The sequence below is a fragment of the Pseudorasbora parva genome, chromosome 23 (genome assembly GCF_024679245.1).
Source record: "Pseudorasbora parva isolate DD20220531a chromosome 23, ASM2467924v1, whole genome shotgun sequence".
In the NCBI taxonomy this organism is placed as follows: domain Eukaryota; kingdom Metazoa; phylum Chordata; class Actinopteri; order Cypriniformes; family Gobionidae; genus Pseudorasbora; species Pseudorasbora parva.
This window is the reverse complement of record NC_090194.1, coordinates 22,558,226-22,580,051: the sequence shown is the minus strand read 5'-3', so window position 1 is coordinate 22,580,051 and position 21,826 is coordinate 22,558,226. Positions and strand designations below refer to the sequence as shown.

General features: G+C 38.3%; 1 protein-coding gene across 2 annotated transcripts in view; it reads left to right on the top strand.

Moving 5' to 3' along the window:
* lmnb1 (lamin B1) overlaps positions 1-21,826 on the top strand; it is a 74,437-nt gene that overhangs the window by 31,822 nt on the left and 20,789 nt on the right. For both annotated transcript variants that reach the window (XM_067434101.1, XM_067434100.1), the window contains exon 4: positions 5,331-5,456. In XM_067434101.1, the coding sequence (XP_067290202.1) occupies positions 5,331-5,456 (126 nt within the window). The remainder of the gene's footprint in view (positions 1-5,330; positions 5,457-21,826) is intronic.

Sequence of the window (21,826 nt, the reverse complement as noted above, 5' to 3'; positions counted from 1 at the left end):
ACAGTCAAATACACAGAATTATGTACAAATGTCCGTCTTTAGTGAGTATTCACATAAACACAGGCGGTTGTGTCTAACGCGAATGTAAATAGTGCAATAGTACGCGTGCAAATATAATGAGATCTAAATGTCATTGGTTGAAACGAACGCTGGAGATTGTGATATTCGATCTAATGTTAGGCTATGTGTGTGGGTTGATCAGTGTTAAAAGAAAATAAATGTCTAAATGAGATGGTTTGAATGATCCACTGACCTGTCGATCTCTTCAGAAGTCTTAAAGTCAGGATAGTGACAGATGCTTCTTGGCTAGGTTTGATGGTTCTTCATCAGTTTTATAAGCAAAGTCATTACAAATGTCACTTCTACTCCTCTCTTTATTAATTCGTTTTGGGCATCTTGAGTGAGATTCAACTGCTTTATCCATTTTGTCCGTCTATGTTGTTGTCACATTTGCCGGTTGTTTCGGGTCAGTTTGGGTAGAGCGCTGCCATCTAGCGGTGAACTTCGGAAAAGCAGCAAATACCGAAATGTGCCAAATCATGATATCGTACCGTTTTAAATAAAATATATACCGGTATTTTTCCAGTACCGGTATACCGCGCATCCCTAATATGTACAAATTAAACTTTAAATGTTTAATATTTTAAATAAAAAGTCCAAACAAAGTGGGATATAAATATGAAAATAAAACCGCCAGTAGGTGGCGGCAAGTCATTCAGTCAATAGTTCAAAACACAAGATTAATTTGAATCAAATCGCTTGGAGATGCGAATCAGTTCTGGTGTGGCTTTGATTTTCACAAATAGACAGTGTCAAACTGTCTATTGGATTTTTTACAAGATCAGTATTACATATGCGATCAATAATCTGAGCAATAGCAAGCCGTAACTTTTGGCGCTCTGGCGCTTCATAAACAGAACCGCATGCGTCTTGCGGAAGAACATTGCAGCCGGCTCTACTTCTCTCTGTTTGTGTCTATGGCGAGTCTCGCAGATGCGGTGTTAATCCACAGCGGGAATATAAACCATTATTTAGGGATGCACCGAATATTCGGCAACCGAAATTATTCGGCCGAAAATAGCCAAAAAAAGCACTTTCGGCATTCGGCCGAATAAGTAAAAAGGCCGAATAATTTTGGCCGAACAATGACGTTTTTAATGACGCGATCAAAAAGTAACCCACGTAAAGTAAGAGATGCGTGCTTTATGCAGCAAACATGTCAGCAGTGTGGAAGCACTGTTTAGTGCTGAAATTTAGTGCTCATGTCATCGATGAGAAGAGGAACCGACTTTCATGTGAGAAAGCAGAGAAGCTACTTTTCATAAAGAAGAACCTGCCACTTTTCCTGAAGAAGTAGGCTAAGTAGGCTTATGTCTAAGACAGTTATTTATTTGTTGTGGGTTCATCCACATTTTTTGCACTATTCAATGCACATTAGTTGTTGTAGACATACAGAGTTACATTCTTTCAGCAGTCAGTTATAGGCCTAACATAGGCTATTCAAGAAGGGGGGCTTCTAAGATGGCCAAATAAAAATATATTTTTTATTTTACTAATTATTTATTTTAAGTTATGTTGTGCTTAGTTTGTATAATATCTGCTGGAATGTTAAAAAAATTCAGTGTTAAATAAATATTTTGAAATTGTATTTTTGTTATTTGATTTATTTCTCTGAAAAGCAACACAAAATAGTAAAAAGCAAATTTTTACTATTTAATTATTGTAATGGTAAAAAAAAAAAGCCAAATAAATGGAAAAAATGCGAAACACCGCGTTCGGTATTCGGCCTTCGGTCTTCGGCCAAGCATTTCATTATTATTCGGCTTCGGCTTCGGCCAAGAATTTCATTTCGGTGCATCCCTACCATTATTTTATGTGTACCATAGTGATTTAGGATAAGACAAAAACACGGTTTGGAAAAAATCTTCACGATGTACTTGCTCATTGTATACATTTAGTATTTTTTTCACAATGTTTCACCTCATAAACAATCGATGTTTGAAATGTAGTCTGTCGCACACGTTTATGCACTTATTCTGCTGACTGAAGGCATGAAAAGCAGTTGATTGCAGTTGGAAATGTAGCCTAACAGTTTCTCACTTCACTTTGGGAGTTGTAGTTTTTATTCTGATTGTATTACACATCCATTCATGAGAATCGATCGGGTCACTCGCACCGGTGCGCCTAAATATTTTTTCACAGTCGCAGGCAGTAATTTTCAGGCGTAAATGCGCCCAAAATGGGCGTTATGTAGAGCCCTGATTAGTCAATAACAGTTTCTGCATTTTCCTAATGACAACATTTAGCCCGCGAATAAGGCAGGAGAATGCGGCGTAAAGTAGGTGACGTCAGTGAGTGTGTTCTCCAAGCAAGGAGAGCGAGCGGTAGCAGTGTCTGTGAGGGGGGGAAAAAGATCACGGTTCGCGGCTTGTCTTGGAGCCCGAAACAGGAAAAGTGTAACATCTTATATCAAATTTTATAACCTATTTAGTCAGAAACAACGTAATTTATTTGATGAATCCTCAAGTCCGTTTTTATATCCTTGAGACTCGAGTCCAAGTACGAGTCATCAGTCCGCAAGTCCAAGTCGAGTCACGAGTCCAGAGAACGGAGTCTCGAGTCCAGGGCTCAAGTACTCCATCACTGCAGATCGCATATCGTTAAAACAACAATTACGATCAATTACGAGTTTCGCAAACCACTAATCCACATATGCCAAGACCCATGCGTTCAGACTTTTTTCAATGATAGTGCTAATCAGTTACAATACCTACCTTTTCCGATGTGTAAAGCAGCCATACACTGTAACCAAAACAACAGAGCAGTTAAGTCTTTTCGGAGACAAAAAAAGTCAGTTTATCATTACCTGTCTGGCAGCAGAGCTGACTTGAGGGTGGAGCCTGCACCGAAAGCAAGTCAGAGCAGCGGTGAGTTCACATCCGGGTCTTTGGGCACTGGTTCAAATAGTGATGTGATTGGCCAAATCAAGTTGACAAGGTAACAACACAAGCTTTGATTGGTTCTTACTTCGGCTAACGTTTTGTGGTTAACTAGCGAGATTATATCTAAATTATATTTTTAATGTGCAACAATTGGTGTTGGAAACAAGTAGTAATGTACTCAGCAACGATTAATATAACCAGTTTTAAAAAATGAACCAATTTTCTTTAATCGAAAACTAAAGGAGAAAAACGGACTTGGCCCACAGCCTATATCTCCATTTGAGATGTTGTGACCGGCTTAAAGTGTCATTCAGTCGGTCTATGTTCTGTCAGGACTCACGAGTCGCTTCGCTGAATAGCTGAACTGCAGTGTGCTGTGAGCTGCTGAAATAAGCCAATCAGAGCAGAACTCAACATTAATACTCATGACTCTTCCAAATAAGGCAAAAAAAAAAAAGAGCATTACACCCTAGGGACGATTTCGAGGGTTGTAAATGGACCTGTAAAACTGTATCTGGACAATTTTTGACCCTTGAATAGGCCAAATACCCTCTATGTAGATCTCGGAGAACAATTTAACATAGTTTCAAATCATTCTAGGGCACCTTTAATACTTTTTATTATTTTTTTACGCCATATTTTTCTTATATTTGACCATTATTCTTCACCGCTGTCTCCACTGTCCTTTGAACGGCTCGTTGCTTCCTGCTTCTATGAAGCCTATCCCTCTGAAAATGCAATGGTCTTCGATTGGTTAGATGGCCAAATGTAGTTTCATGTATTTTTATTGGCTGAAGTGCCAAGCACAGGTTGCTGGAAATGCCACGTCCCTTACCATTATGGGCAGAAGTCACATCTGCAGTGTAAACAATGGCGTCAATATTGCCATACCAATTTGAGCCCGAATCAGACCCAGATAGTGGGGATGAAGGTCAAGCAGAACCTCTGCGTGCAAGGCTTTTATTGGACGTTAGTGAATGGTATGTATTTTTGTAGTGTCACTGTTGTTAGTTATCTTTTCAAACTCTGGTTAAAGTTTTACTGTATCTGAATACACAACTGAGTAGTAGCTTGTTTGTAAAGGTATCGTTTTATTTTTAGCATGAACATCTTGTTTATATAATTTTATATAAATAAACAATGTTCGCGGGTGTGATTACATAGAAGTTTGTCGATGATTGTAGCTGTTTGTTGGAGAATTAGCGTAGCCTGACTAAAAAACACCTGTAACGTTGTCTTTGGCTTTTACATTGTGTGGACTTCACAAAATGGGAAAATGCAAGTTTTCCGAGGGCTGGCTTGCCAATCCTAAATATAAAGCATAGTTAGCCAAAGATTTAAAATTTAAAAAGAAAGCTATTTGCAAACTTTTTGTCAAATAATTTGACGCATGAAGATATTTAAAGGATTAGTTCACCTCAAAATGAAAATGTCCTAACCATTTACTCACCTCAATGCCATCCAAGATATCAATTCATTACTATCTTCAGTGAAAAAGAAATTAAGTTTTGGAGCATCCAACTGAGTCGGTTGCCATTTTGGATGACATTGGGGTAAGTAAATGATTAGGACATTTTCATTTTGAGGGGAATTAATCCTTTAAATATCTTCATGCGTTAAATATCTTCAAAACATTACACACTAACTAAATTTAAAAAAGTGAAATCGCATGCAGCACCCCCTTTAAGGGATGCAGATTATTTTACCTTTGAACACCACTGTTGACTCATCTCTCCTCAGGCCCAGTCCTTTAGAGGGGTGGTTGCATGCGATTTCCCTTTTTTAACTTTAGTTAGTGTGTAATGTTGCTGATTGAGCATAAACAGTATCTGCAAAGTTACAGCACTGAAAGTTCAATGCAAACGGTGATTTTGTCTTTTAAAGTTATGCAACTTTAAAACAAAAACAGCTGGTTTGGACTACAACAAGCTTCTTCCTGGGTTGGTGACATCATAAACCCTTTCTAGTCACCGCAGCTGTGACTTCTGCCCATAATGGTAAGGGGCGTGGCGTTTCCGGACAACCTGTACTTGGCACTTGGAATTGGAATGGGAATGATTTATGTTTTTGTTTTTTTAACAGGGGTTTAATGATCAAATTGTGTCTGTCTTTAAATTTGATTATAATTTTCTTATGGATATACAAAATCCATCTCTGAGCACATTACCATAATATTAAAGGTTACAATTAACAACAAAACTATTAAATTCAGTTGCTATTTATTTATTTTTTGGGCCAAACTGTTTATAATTTAACTAATTATAATTTAACAAACTAGGGTCTTCAGAAGGTCTATTGGTTTTATGACTTTTTCAGCATAAATATTTCCACTGACAATGACAAAGTAACGTCTGTATGTGTTTGAGCCAGTGTGTGTTTGTCGTTTAGCTGGAGGGCGGGTTGAGCTCTGCTAAGAAGCAGTTGTCAGATGAAACTCTGCTGCGTGTGGATCTGGAGAACCGCTGCCAGAGCCTTATGGAGGAATTGGACTTCAGGAAGAACATGTTTGAGGAGGTCAGTCCCTTTCAGCATTATAAATGTCTAAAGCAAACCATTGCCTGAAAGATTCAAAAATTGAATCTGTCCTCAGTAGTGAGCACTTGCATTCCTTATTTAGAAGATGGGGCACAGTGATGCAACTCAAATACAACACACAGAAAATGTTTTTTAATGTGCTTTTAAAACAACATTAAAATCTCAACATTCTGATCCGTGTGATTTTGAAAGAGACGATCCCAAGATTGGACACAATTGTTTTATTTTCCTCTTTTTTTTTCTCCCAAGTTTAAAATGTTTGTATTCCCACACATTCTTTTACAGGGCTTGTAAAAATTCACCTGCCGGACGTTCTGTGGCTAATGTGTTTCAGTTGGGCTACCAAAATGTATTACTGCCCCTGCCTGACAGGCTATCTTAAATTGTGAAATAATTCCTGTCTTGAATAATGTCTTGAAAGAATCTCGGAAGGCATTTAAGGCCTACTCCTGGTCATTTCGCAATCAGACAGATATCTGGTCAGAGAAAACAAATGAAGAAACCAGTTGTAAAAAGGCTTAACTTTAGCAGCTGCACCGAAGAAACGCACGCTGCTGCTGGACTTTGTGCGAGCCATGTCTTGACAGTCGCGTAAGCTATTACATTCTCATGTTGTTTCCACCAGTGCAGTCTAAAAAACGTCCGAAGCCCGGCCCGCGTTTAGGTATGACGTGAAAATTGGCCTGAAGCCCGGCCCTAGAGGCTTAAAAAAATTTGGCCCTGTTGTCATTAAAGGGATCCCCTGGTGTTGAGACTTGTATGGCTTAATATAACATAAATGATGTCTGTTACTGAATTATGTAGTAGAAAACCCATGAAAGATCTACGTTATTTAAAAAATCGATTTTATATTTGGACCATGGGCGGCGCCATTTTGTTTGCGTTCTAGGTTGATGATGTAGATTGGTTGAACTCCTCAATCAGCTGGCGTTACCCGTAGCTATTTTTACCACAACGCAACTCGAAAATTGTTTCAGAGTTAAACAAAACCAATGAATTGCTTTGTAATTGTACTTAAAACACACTCAAACATACATGTGCACACAAACTCACCTACACAAACAGATCGGCGGCCGGGCACACACACCTGACAGACTGCGCTGTCTCAATCGAGATGTTGGGCTGATCAGTCTCCATGACATTCAGTCTCACGTTGCACCGCAGTGTACAGCCGATTTACAAACAGCTGTCCGACTTCACGCACCCAAACATACATGTGGACACAAACTCTCTCGCTCACACAGACTCACACACACCCCAACAGATCGGCGCGAACACACACACACACACACACACACACACACATGAGGCGCGAACAGATCGGCGCGAACACACACGCACTGCGTGCGCGCATACATCACTATTCCCTGTGTTGATATCATAGATAGACTGTTGATATGCAGTAGATTAACTGTAATGCCTAATGTATCCAGCAGAGGGAAATATCTAGGTAGGATGATGGGATAAATTAACGTGAGGAAGAGAGGCAGGATGTTTTGGTGATGATGCATGGGATTGGTTTGTGCATTAAAGTTTGAGCACGCTCAGTGAATTAACCTCAATCTTTAAACTTTCACTTTTAAGACACAAATTACTTTCGCTACTTTTGTTCACTAATACAACTTGAAGGAGTGAATGAAGACGATCGAGTGCGTGAAGTCGGACAGCTGTTGTGTGTAAATCGGCTGTACACTCGTTATTGCGGTGAACGTGAGACTGAATGACTGCATTCGAACATGTCCCTATGGTGTCGGACAACACTACAAATGGCCGTCCCTTCAAATAATGCCCTATTTCAAGGTATAGGGGGTCGATTTCGGATTCAGCCCCTGTCGTGGAGACTGAGCAGCCCAACATCTCGATTGAGACAGCGCAGTCTGTCAGGTGTGTGTGCGCGCCCGCCGATCTGTTTGTGACTTGTGTAGGTGAGTTTGTGTGCACATGTATGTTTGAGTGTGTTTTAAGTACAATTACAAAGCAATTCATTGGTTTTGTTTAACTCTGAAACAATTTTCGAGTTGCGTTGTGGTAAAAATAGCTACGGGTAATGCCAGCTGATTGAGGAGTTCAACCAATCTACGTCATCAACCTAGAACACAAACAAAATGGCGCCGCCCATGGTCCAAATATAAAATCGATTTTTTAAAATAACGTAGATCTTTCATGGGTTTTCTACTACATAATTCAGTAAGATACATCATTTATGTTATATTAAGCCATACAAGTCTCAACACCAGGGGATCCCTTTAATGCAGGGCTCTAGTGTGAATCTAGGTTCTGTTGTTGAGCTGTTCTGTATGTTCTGCTGTTTGCACAATGAAATAAACACGTGAAAAAAGTATTTTTAACGGGTCACAGACACTTGTCAATTGTATATTTATGTAACGTCTGTTGCGGATTAGCTCTGAGGGGACATATTAATAATTATTCATAACTAATGATTAATTATGAATATTTGAATCAGTGAAATAGATTAATAGATTTACAATAATAAAGCTACAATAGATTGTAGCTTTATTATTGTAAAGCTACAATAATATTGCAATCAATCAATCAGTTCATTTTGTGAACGTTCAGTATTGATTATTACTTAAACGTTAAAACGTTCGATTTTGGCGTCTTAATTTCAAAAGGCTATATCTTAAAAGTGCCTCCACGTTGCCCTCGAACTTGCTTATGAATACTTTGACCTCTTCTAACATACCCAGTGGCGTTAGATAAAGTCTCCACCACAATACTGTCGGCGCGATCGCGGAGAGGCACGCGGTGAGAAGACGTGGTGAGAAGACGTGGCTTCATGGTGAACGCGGCAAAAATCTCCCGCGGCCGCCTCATTCCCAACACTAACTCACCTGCTAACTTCGCGATGAACACTCGGACCCCGGGAAACATTATTCCCAGCACTGACATTGGGCAAAGGACCATCTACATTGGGCAAATGATTCACCATTTGTGCTTAGTGTAACGTTAGGTTTAGTTTCACTTTCAGAATTGCCGTCATCTCATATTTCCATTCAGAATCAGGGTCCGCGAATAGAAGACCCAACACTTAATTGCGGGTAGGCTTTATTGATGCCATTAAAAAATAATAATAGTAATAATAATCTAATGCAAATACTCGCTGACGTTGACAATGCTCTGATAAAACAGCTCACTCGCACGTCAGCTCCGCTTTTGTTTACACTGATTCAATGCGCACTGGAGGGGATCACTTATTAGGGGCCAATGGGCAAATTTGGCCCGGGATGCTGGGGATTTTTAATGACCACTGAGTTGGGACCTCGGTTTAACGTCTCATCCGAAAGACGGTGCTCTTTTGACTGTACAGTATCCCCATCACTATACTGGGGTGTTAGGACCCACACAGACCACAGCGTGAGCACCCCCATCTGGCCTCACTAACACCTCTACCAGCAGCTACCTGGTTTTCCCAGTTGGTCTCCCATCCAGGTACTGGCCAGCCTCAGCCCTGCTTAGCTTCAGTAGGAAACCAGTCTTGGGCTACAGGGTGATTATGGCTGCTGGTTATATGTAACAAGACAGTTATGTGTGTACATACAAGGTCCTGGGGTGCATGTTCATTTATAGATGGTTTGTCTATAATTTGAGGCAAAAGTGTGTGTTTTACAAGCTTTGTGTCTTTAACTCTGGACTTTATGTGGCCAAATTCTTTTGGGCCATAAAAAAGGTTTTATCAGTTGCTTTCCAGGGTAACGGAGGATCTTTCTCTGTTGTGTTGGGGGAGGGTTCTGTTACTAAGCACAAAGCATTTAAAACATATTTGTTAAATGTAACGGGCAATTGTGTGTTTGATTTGCCTGAGTCGCTATATATATATATATATAAAAAAATTTTTTTTTTTTGCACAAAACTATGAAGACAATGACACTACTAAGTGTGTGCGAAAGGTGCATGGATTTACAATGGTACTTCAGTTCTGCTTATCCAAAAAAAGAAAGGTCAGGATAGAAATTATAGCTCAGTTAGAACCAAATACATGTTTTTGATTGATATTTCGACTCCTGTATTGACTGATATTTCTACATTAATTATTATTATTTTTCCCAGGCTAGTTAAATTCTTTTCGGGCTATCAAAATCTTAAGCGTGCCTGAAGGGCTAACAGATATTTTTTGACATTTTGCGAGCCCTGTATTAGAGTGATAGGAAGTCATTTGATTTTCATTGGGTTGGGAATAGAGCTTAGATTCCCTGCCTGAGCCCAAGTCTGAACTTGACCCGAACTGACGCTCGGGAGGGGTTGGGCTGAGATTTACCGGCACTATCTTCGGTCCAGGCCAGGCCCTTGATCAAGCATTTGTGTATTTAAATTAGGGGTGTCCCCGACTAAGGATTTACACTTTCGAATCAGAATTTTCGAATCTCTCTATGGTCGACCAAAAGTCGAATCATCTATGTGTGTGTAAACCATAGACTGAAAAAAAAAAAAATTGTATAAACGGGTTGGGAAAGGCAGCAGGACACTAGTCAGTAGGAGGCTAAGTCAATTTTGAATCGACTTCTGACAGAAGAGCTGCACGATGAGTGTATCTTTTAGCACAGGGTGAAATCAGCACGTACATTCACGATTTGAGGGAAATATACATTTAATCGCCGCGGAGAGGCGCCGAATGCCGCCGTCGGTCTATATGTTCGAATTTTAAAGGCGCGGTGCGTCCGGTGTGAAGCTCAGTGCCCTTAAAGGGGCGATCGCTCAGCGCCGCGACACGTCTTTATAACACTAATATTGAGCACCCCCATATTGCCAAAATGGTATGATCCTCGTTTCATAACACCCGTGAAGATTCGGGTCGAATCCGGTCCTGCATATCGATGCATCGAATCTTCGACTATTAGGGGTCACCCCTACAAAAAATGAAAGGAAAAAAAAAAAATGTCATGTCTGAGCGGGATTTGAGCGAACATGGGGATTATTGAGCTGAGTCACACCGGTCTGCTTCGCTCTGCTCATTACAGGCTTCAGGGTGTCTGCGGGGTTTTAAAAAGTATTAAAAAGTGATAAATCAAAATTGTCAAATTTAAGGCCATTAAAAGGCCATTAAAAGTGTTAAATGTGGTCTCATAGGTATTATTTTTTTCCAAATTAGGTATTATTATTACGGTATTATTATAGGTATAGGTATTTAAATTCTATCTGTGTTCGCGTTCGTTTAAATATGGGCTTTAGCATATCTGGGCACATAATCAAAGATCTTTCGTCTCCGTCTCAACGTATGTTTGATGCCGACGTCATATTCAGTGGTCGTTCGGCATCATCTCAGAACACTGCGCGCTCAACAGAAGTGGCTGCATGGCTTACGTTTTATTTTAGACTTGCTTCAAGGCATATCTTCAACGACTGTCCTCATAAGAGCAATCTTAAACGATTTATATATGGTCTAAAATGAACAAAAAGATTATTACACGGTGTGTTAATAGGCCAGAGGAGAACTGGCACCCCGACTGAGTCTGGTTTCTCCCAAGGTTTATTTTTCTCCATCATGCCCCGATGGAGTTTTGGTTCCTTGCCACTGTCGCCTTTGGCTTGGCTTGCTCAGTTGGGGACACTAAAAATATGATTAAAGTTATTCAACTTATTATACAAATAAAATATATGAATTAGGTCTTATTTAATTCTATAAACTATAATACTGATCTGCCAACATTGTCTCTGTATGATAAATTAAAATAAGCTGATAACATCACTGTTTTCTCCAGTACGACTGTACAGCCAAATCTAATTTTGTCACAATATTATCCTGTTTGACACTGTGAAGCTGCTTTGACACAATCGTGATTGTAAAAGCGCTATATAAATAAAGTTGATTGATTGATTGATTTGTGAGAGAATGAGGCGCGATCCATATGCAGTATATAAACAGTGAGATCCGCGTGTCTGTCTGCTCTTAAAGGGACAGCAGCCAATAAAGCTTCCTGTCAGTAAAGTTAAAGAACAAAGGGAACAGAGAAAATGACTCGCTGCTCTTGACTAAATAACTTTTGTAGCTTTAATAAGAATTAACTATTTAATTTATAGTTTATGCAGTGCAGACTGCATATAACTTTGATAACTGTATTAAAATTCTGTATATTTCCTAACTGTTAAGACAGGAAGGGCAGGAATAAACATGACATTTATTATGGGTTTATGTTAGCATTGTTTTAAGTTTACTTAAATTAAAAACGGTTATATTTTTGAAGCCTAATAATGAATGTAAAATAAAAAAAAAATCAGTAGCTGTATTAATATCAGTAATACTGGCCTTCATTCATAAAAAGATGCCATTTAAACAAGTATTTAAAATATACTGTCTTTATGTTGTTTCTACATTAATTTGATTAACTGTGAAATTATTATATTAAAAAATGTATTAAAAACGTACAAAAACTTTTTTTTTTTTATTGCGATTAATCACAGAAAAAATGTGTGATTAATCTAGTTAAAGTTTTTAATCGATTGACAGCACTAGTTTTTAGTATTGTTTAATTCAAAAACTTATCACAGTTATAGAAATGTAATATTTGGCTCAGGTTTTGTTGTTGGAAAAAAAACACTAAATCATTTAATTGCTGAATTACCAATTATTAATTGAAATCAAATGTGTATGCAGTAATGCTTCTCCTTAACCAACCTTTGTGAATGTTGAGATCTATTTTACTGTGTCTGAATGATAACTTATAACAGAGTTCCTCCTGGTGTCGATTCTAAATAGGGTTGGGCATCGTTTTGATATGAACGATTCCGATTCTTACTTTCGATTCCGGTTCTTTTCGATTCTCGATTCCGATTCTTTGAGGGGTGGAGTCAAAACAAATCACATCGATATTCAATGCTATTTTCAATACAACGGGGGAAAAACGCTGCATGTACTGTCAATTAGATATTTTTTATATATATATATATATATATATATATATATATATATATATATATATATATATATATATATGTATATATGTATATATGTATATATGTATATATGTATATATGTATATATATATATATGTATATATGTCTGTCTTTTGAAAGTCTAGGCATCCAAACATTCTTCTGAAGAGATCACTTTATATGATAAAGCTTTTGAGCTTTTTCTCATATATAAACATTGATCAATTACTATTAAAATTATCTCACAAATATTTGTTAACTCAATGTATTTTTTACAACGGGGTAATTGTGTTGCAATAGTTTACACACAGCACAAGTAAGCTTGATTTTGAATGGTAAATTGAATAAACAAAGATACATATTACAAAAAATAGCACAAATAAATACAATAGAATAAAAGATATAAATGAAATGGACTGCTTTATTTTTTCAGGTAGGTCTAACATTCAGGTAAGAAACTGAATTAAAAAACGCAAAGTGGCTAAATAAATTTAAAATAACATTGGATAATGTTTTTGCAAAAAATTAAATAGTTTCATATAAAACCATTAAAGTTAGACAAGTTGATCAGTCAAGAGCAGTGTGATCGTTTGTCTTTTTGTAGTTTGACTTTGAATAACAAATGACTGCGGTCCCTTTAAGAACTGCCGCACTCATGGATCCTGAACACTGCTCCTGTTACTCATTCTTCATTTCTTCCTGAATTGTTTAAGACTGTGTTTACATACTGTTCAAAATGTGCACTGAGAATTTGTTTGAGTGTATTTGACCAATAATAAGCTGTAAAAAGAAGCGAATATTTGCACTTGTATGCCAGGGGCGACTTTATTACGGTAGGCTATGTGTGTGTGTGCGCTTCAGATGTGAACTTGAAATCTGCGGCGATTCGTAGAATTATGTGCAATCCCGCGCGAAATTCAGACCGATCTCACACACACTAACACTAACACGCTGTCATTAGGAAAAGTCCAGCAGAACGCGCGTCCGTCTTGTTCAGAGGTTAACCGGCTGAATGAGAATATGCGGCTGCGTGTCAACCATAGACCGTAAAAAAATATGGACGACTCGACATCATCCGTTTCCGCTTGGCAGATTTGACGCTTTCAGGCGGCCTTGCACGGCGCGGGCATCTTGGGACCGAGTCTGCGCAGTAGCGATTTCGGGACCGGAGTTGCGCCGAGTTGCGCAGTAGAGCGCAGGAAGTACAGCTGGATATCAAAAGCCCGCCCACACTCTCGCAGATGCAGAACAATTAATTATGTTGGTGTGAAATAAACAGTTATGGAAATGTAGAAATTAAATCTAAAGCTCTAATCTGCTCCCAAAAATTTCGAAAAAAGTCCGTTAGTGCCTCAGTGACAACTTCACTCAGAGAAGCCGTCAGTCTCAGCTGTCAATCATGACGTCACACCCCCCGTTTTTATAGCATCAAATAACTAACTCAAACTAAACTTATTTTTAAAACGAACGCCTGAAATGAAATCATCGTGATGATAACTGCCTTCAGTGACATAAACTAACTTTGGGGAAAACATTTTGAAGTGTAATTTTATTATTTAGTTTGCCTCGCGTCCATTAGAAATCACAGAGGGGCGGCTATACTGGGACCGGTCACCGGGGGGCGATCGAGGCGCGAAAGCTTCAGTAAATGAGAGGGAGACTGCAGGCTTGGTGTCAACTCGCTGTCGGTCAGAGAGGAGAGCAGCTGGGACCGATTGTGTAGGCTGAGCAGGCTATCGTATCTTTTCAGATATTTCAGTATAGATATTTTTGACAACACTAGTTGCACTGTGCCGACCCAGGCTTTTAAAAGTGAAATAAATCCACACTTCAGAGCCGCTTACCGGGCTTCCATGACTAAAAGAACAAGCGGGCACGCAAGCACCGGAAATCAGGTGGCCATGGAAACCAAAACCTGGCGCTTGGAACCGAAGATCGGAACCGAAAATAAATGTTCTGAACGATTCCAATTGAATCGTTATTTTTTAAACGGTTCCAAGTTAGAACCGGTTCTCGATGCCCAACCCTAATTCTAAATCTATTCTTTTTTGTATGTTATATATGTCAAAATCTGTGTAAATAATAGAAAGGTCGCTGATTAACACTTGCAATTCAGTGTCGTTATGGTTTTAAAAAATATTCTGAAGGTAGTAAAAAAGGTAGTAAATTTAACTTAAGGATTGCTGTATATACCCTGAGGCTTGTTCTCGTCAGAACGCCCAAGTATTAAAAAATGGTCGGGATTAAATCAGGCTCAGGCTCATAATTACAGTTAAAGGGGTGATGAATTGAGGAATCAGCTTTCCTTTGAGCTTTTGATATATAAAAGGTCATGGTAATATAAGATTATCCTGTAAATTTCTGAGCTGAAAACTTCCTTGTTAGTCAAAGAAAAGCTTTTATAGATACCAGGCCCAGAAAACGATCGTGTGTTTCACCCTGATGTCATCTAGTGGCAAAACACCACCTCTACAGAATAATAAGCACATGTAATTCAGTACCCCTGCCCACCGACTCATCGGATCATGCTAGCCAGCAGCAATAAACATGTTGAAGATAGCAAGATATTGTGGAAGAACAGTAGCTGCATAAGCTTCTTTTAGATTCTAATATTAGGAATGTGTGTTGCTTTGTTTATTTTTAATGAAGTTCCAGCTTACGTGGGGAAGACTGTATGTGTGTTTGCTTCATTTCACTGCGGAATCGTTTGTAAACATATCTCAGGTGCTGGATTTGCAGACACAATGTTGTGTCTTCTATAGTGGATCTGACAGGAATGGTTCAACAAGGTTATGTGAGTAAAACGTCTTTTATATGAAATGGTAGTCCTTGGGGAAAAACCTAAACCCATCGGCAGGCCGATGAATCTCAAATAGGTCAATTATATTTATTTCTTGATCGTGTGTTAGCACTAATAAAATCAGATTGTGTGGGCCATGTAATACAGAAATAATATTCCAATCAATCGCGGGTGGATGAGAAATAAATAATTGTTTGTTAGATAAAGATGTTTACGAGCCCTGTGAGAGAATCATCCCGTTGCCGCTTTTAAATCATTCCCTCCCTTGTGTAAACTGAACTGAAAGGGGAGCTGAAGCTCATTAAGTATGAAAATCTTATCCAATCGTAGCTGTGGGCGTTTACTTCCAAGTCTCCACGCCCATCAGAACCCAGCGTTCAGAAGAGAGCCTTAAAACCAGTGTAGAAAATAGCCTATTTCTTATTAGTTGTGATGTTTTTGAATGTAAAAACCACACGGATGTCATTAGTTGACCGCAGACGGTAGTATAAAATAAAAAAGCCAGTTCATGACCGATTTAATGTTTAGGGCCAGGCGGGCTTGGACTCTGTTTTTTTTTTTTTTTTTTTTTTTTTTTTTGAGCACGATCTAAGCTCCACATTTACATTTAATCATTTAGCAGACACTTTTATCCAAAGCGACTTACAAAAAGGGGAGAGCAATAGAAGCAACGAAACAAACAAGGGCAACAACCTGCAAGTGCTGTAAGAAGTCTGTTAATCGAGCACAGTCCACAAACAATTTTTTTACTTTGGACAAACAAACTTTAATTGGATAGTTAAGTGCTAGTCTTTCTTGGTCAGGTGCAGTTGGAAAAGATGTGTTTTAAGATGCTTTTTGAAAATTGCTACAGACTCTGCTGCACGAATTGAGATCTGCAGGTCTTTCCACCAGGTGGGCACGGTCCAGGAAAAGGTCAGTGAGAGAGATTTCATGCCTCTTTGGGATGGAACCACGAGGCGTAGTTCACTTGAAGAATGCAAGCTTCTGGAGGGTGTTTAAGTCCGAACATGTGAGTTTAGGTATTTTGGTGCAGAGCCAGTGGTTGCTTTGTAGGCGAGTGGCCATTGGTAGCCAGTGCAAACTGATAAAGAGAGTGCGCTTTATTCGGCTCGTTAAAGACCACCCTCGCTGCTGCATTCTGGATCAGTTGCAAGGGTTTGATAGTGCATGCTGGAAGGCCAACTAGAAGAGCATTACAATAGTCCAGTCTGGAGAGAACAAGAGCTTGGACCAGGAGTTGTGCGGCCTGTTCTGATAGGAAGGGTCTAATCTTTCTAATGTTGTATAAGGCAAATCTGCAGGACCGGGCTGTGGCAGTAATGTGGTCAGTAAGGTTTAACTGGTCATCAATCACAACTTCAAGGTTCCTGGCTGTCCTGGATGGAGTTATGGTTGATGAACCAAGCTGAATGGAGAAATTTTGATGAAGTGCTGGGTAGGGCTATGTAATTAATTGAATTTCCATTTCGTTTTTGGCTATTAAAGATCACAAAAATAGTATAATCGAGAAAAAAACGATTATTTTGCCATGTTCTGTTTTGCAAGAACACTTTTGTCTTGCATTCTGAATGAAACGCACACATCCGCCCCTCCCAAAGCCACAAACTCTCTCAGGTCGTTACTCGTGTGCATATCCGCTGGAATTTAAAAACTCTGCGAGAGTAAAGATGGCAGAAGGAGGGCAGTTACAGCAGCGTTTGGTGAGCAAAAAAGGCTAAACCAACTCAACAGTTTTGCTGCAAGGACTCAGACGATGAGCCGAAACATGCTACTTGCAAGATCATTTCTCCAGTCTTCAGTGTCACATGTGACATCCAGTCTATCACGATCCTTCAAAAATCATTCTAATATTCTGATTTATTATGAGTGAACTTGGAAACAGTTCTGCTTAATATTTAAGCTTAATATATTTGATGAATAAAAGGTTAAAAAGAATAGCATTTATTCAAAATAAAAAAGATTTTCTAGTAATATACATTTTCTTTATAGCATTTTTTTTTATTATCAATTTAACACATGCTTGCTGAATAAAAGTATTGATGTATTTAAAAAAAGAAAGAAAAAAAAATACTGACCCCAAATTACTGACAGTAGTTTATATTGTTGTTACAAAAGACTTCTCATTTTAAAACATTTGCTTTTTTACTGCTTATTTATCCTATATTTCAAGTGTCCTGTTATCAGCCCTACCATCATGTTGACTTGAGTCATTTTTTATTTTGTCTTAGTTAACTTATTTGCTGTTAATTCTGGGGGCTGATGGTGAGCCAGCCTTTAATATTCTGATCGAGTTACTAGCTGCAATTTGTTGAATTGCACTTTATTGTTGATCTTATTTATTTGTGGTTATCATTTTTACTTGAATACTTTTATACTTTGATTTGAATGTTATATTATTTATTTTAATAGTTCAAAAAGTACAACAAATGTTACCGTTTCAATTTAAGAATTGTTGAAAGGTGTCTCTTTAATAAATGCAACACATTCCCAAAGTCATGTGAAATAATCGTGTTACATAATTGTGATTTCAATATTGACCAAAATAATTGTGATTATGATTTTTTCCATAATCGACTAGCCCCAGTGCTGGGTTGGTTGAGACGACAAGTAATTCTGTCTTTGCAAGATTGAGTTGAAGGTGATGCTTCTTCATTCAGCGAGAAATGTCTGTCAGGCAGGCAGTGATACGAACACCGACTGTAAGATAATCTGGTTGAAATGAGAAGTAGAGTTGAGGGTCATCAGCATAGCAGTGATAGGAGAAGCCATGTTTCTGAATGACTGAGCCTAATGACAACATGTAGATGGAGAAGAGAAGTGGTCCAAGCACTGAGCCCTTGGAAACCCCAGTAGCTAGAAGCTAGAGATTAATTTTTTAAAATTTCTTAATTAAAGAAATCTAGTATTTGACCATGTCTAAAATGTATTCAAATGTAAAACCTACAAATACGTATGCAGTTATGATCTTTAATACTTGACTATTTATTAAAGAGACATACAGGCACTTTGGGTAATGGCATTATAATTTATTAATTATATTATTTTTCCGGCCTCAAAATGACTAATTGGCCTCTTTGCATTGGATTTCTCTATTTTAACCTATATCTCAGGGCTAAATACAAGAGCATAACATAACAATGTTGCATCTCCGTCACTCCATTTTAAAATGATACTATAAATGCGGTTGATGTAGTAATCAATGCTGTATATGATGCAAATACCTGTATAGTGAAGCTGTTGTCTATTCCATTGTTTCCCAACCTTTTTTCAGTCATGGCACCCCCTCGCATAAGTTACACTAGAGGTGTAACGGTACAGATTGCTCACGGTTCACTTTATATTACGGTTTTAGGTTCACGTTTCAGTACAGTTCGGTATTCGCTATGTTATGGGGAAAAAGGACTTCTGTCAAATGAAAATAAAGAAAATAAGAACAAATAACTTAAATAAAAGCAGCAGCACAAATAAATACTACTGAGCAAAGATAAGAATAAAATAAACAATGCTTTTCAGGTTTTTTAGGTAGGTCTAACAATAGTTTTTAGGTAGAGAAATGGAATAAAGTAATCAAATGTAAAATAATGAAATATTTAACTGTTTAAAAAAAAAAAAAAATCCTTATTAAACTTCCAAAAGCTATTCAATCAAGAGCAGTGAGTGATGTCTTTTTCTTTTGTTTGACATTGAATAGACTGCAGTAAAGGCTACTGCCCCTTTAAGACCCAAGTATAGTTGTCATATTTTCTGTATAAAGTTCACTTAAGGCATATACAGAGTAGGCTGTAACATTTTGACATACTTTTTGTGTGAGTTTGTCCATTCAAGCACAGGATGTGAAAGATAACTCAATATTTGCGCGCTGTGAGACGTGTGTGCGCTGTGGGACGAGCGCACAGAGACAGATCTTCTCATTCGCGTCTTCTGGCTACACGCGGGTGTTGACAGTGAAAATGACTGGTCATATTCAGAGCTAAGGCACCACTCGCATGCATTGAACAAAGTTTACAAAGAGAGACCGTTTTGCCCATGTTTTTCTTTTATTATCGCTGTTGTTGTAGTGTATAACTGAGGAGCCAGCACGTGTATCCATCAACAGAAACATACATAAAGCATTATTTTCAAGTTACAACCCATATTAAAGATGCGTCATCAGATGTGAAATGAACCGCGGTATAAGTGCGTCCCGGCGCCTTTTACACGGGGTCACAGGTTGGGAAACACTGGTCTGTATTGATTGACACTGCGCTGGTTTGTTTATAACTTTTGAGAGCGCCGTGACCACGTGCACTGCCACGTGATGAAGGCGTGTCACAACTCTGTTATTCAACTGCTCTGGTTTTAAAAGCTATGTCACACTAAATGCGACAAGATGCAATAAAACTTGTTTAAGATTTACGGCCGGACTCAACGCACCGAGTGTGTGTGTGTGAGTAAGTGAGTAAGAGACGCGCAAAAGGGCGGAGAGAGAACTAAGGAAATGCAACTGAACGAATATGCGTGTCTTTTAAATAGCATAATAATGAATGAATGATTAATCAATATGTGGCGGTCCAATGTCGGTTGAATTCCAACGCAGGCACACCTCATTCTACTGAATGATTGTGATCACCTGAACCAAATCTCATTTAATAAGGAAAAGTATTAAAAAAAATACACTTCTTTGGTCATCACTGTCCTCTTGCAGTAGGACCAGCTGGATGGCAAAAACAGTGCTAGTAGTATCTCAAAAGTAATTGGTATCAAAAAATTAGGGGCAACAAAGCTACAGACTGGCAGAGGGCGAAAATGACTCTCCACTGACCAGAATGACTGCCAACTCATTCGAATGTCACTCAACAACTGTAGGATGATATCAAATGAACTACAAAAAGAATGGCAAAAGGGAGCTGGGGTGAAGTGTATGACGAGGACGGTTCGAGGCAGGGCTGAAGTCGTGCAAAGCTAGAAAAAAGCCATTCATCAATATTATGTACTGCAATGTGTCAAATCATATCACACAACTCAGATAGTCATGTGTCATATATCATTTAAAAGGTCTCACGGAGTAGAACACAAGCATATTTGTTTTGGCCTTTGACTAAACTTGAGCAAGTTTTTTGTAAGTTAAGTCCAGCAAGACTAAGCAATCATAACTTCATGAAATGTGGAAAATGGGCGTTTAGGCTTGTAACTCCATGAAGCATGCTTTGTTCTTGTTCTCAGCAAACTATCTAAGTTGTTTTCATTCTTGTTTTCAGCAGACTCTCACAATTAAAAAGAGACCAAGGACACCACAATCTGTCACTCTGATCATAAAATATTCCCAGATAGATTTAAAACACATTTTAAACTGACAGGAACACAGAAGCTACATAAACTATTGGATCGCTAAAGTGGCGTTTAGGCTTGTAACTTCATGAAACATGCTCCGATCTTTGAAAAGTGCACATCAATATTTACAGTACACTCTAACGATTAAAATCACCATAATCCATCATACAGATCAAAAGTTATTCCCAGAAAGATTTAGAACACCTAACATGACAGGAGCACACAAGCAAAATTAGAATTATAACAAAATCATAACCTGACAGGAGCACGAGCTGAATAACAGTTACTCTAAAGTGCCGTTTAGGCTTGTAACTTCATGAAGCATGCTCCAATCGTTGAAAACAGCACATTGGTACTTACAGTGGATGCTGCCGATTTTGGAAATTAGTCCAAAATCAACATAATCAATTGAGTAGATCTCAAAATATTCCTCACCGATGTTGCGTTGATCAGTGCAGTTCTGAATAACATGGCCATTAATTTGTATAGCAGCCAGGGGGCTTACACTTCGGTTTAGATGAATAACTCAGCGCTTGGTACGAGTTGATCAAAATGGATAGATGCATTGGAAAGCTGAGATTATAAGCTTTAAAAGATCTTTTGAGATCTATTTTGTGTTATTAAATTATATATAATAGTATATAATAAAAATAATATTGTAATACTATAATATGGCTTTTCTCAGCATTAGATTGTCCAAATGTAAAAAATTATATTTTCTTAAAATATAAAAAGTGTTCTAACAAATGGTACCTACTATTTGACCATCCTTGCTTTATTTTGAGCCTTTAAATTTGTGAATGTCACTCAGAAAACAACAGTTTTATAAATGTCAAGGATTGAGTTTTTGCATGTCAAATAATAAATATTTATAAAATTATTAAAACAATAATACTATGTTAGTCTTTTATCAGAAGTTTCTCAGCATTATATTGTCCAAATGTAATCACAATTTATATTTTCTAAAAATATATATTTTTTAAATTGCTAACAAATGATACCTACCGTTACTCTGACAAGCCAGACCCACATCAAGATGTTTGGTCTGGAAACTCACCATAGACAATCTCAATCTGAGGGGCGGGATAAACGGTTGTCTTTCAAACTCCCTCTGCACGCGATAGGATAGCGCTACACCAACCAGAGCAACGAAGGTTAAACAGAGCTCGCTGATAGATTAAACATTCGCCGTATCCGGTCGGCTAAACTCCGAACACATTTTCCCTTTTTAAGAATGACTTCAGTGCCGTTCTTTTCTCAGAGAAAAGCTTAACTCCAAGTCTTCCAGAGTCGCGGTCAAAGCTGATTCGAAAGACCGCCGCCGTCCGCCAGTTTCTGTGTTATCTAG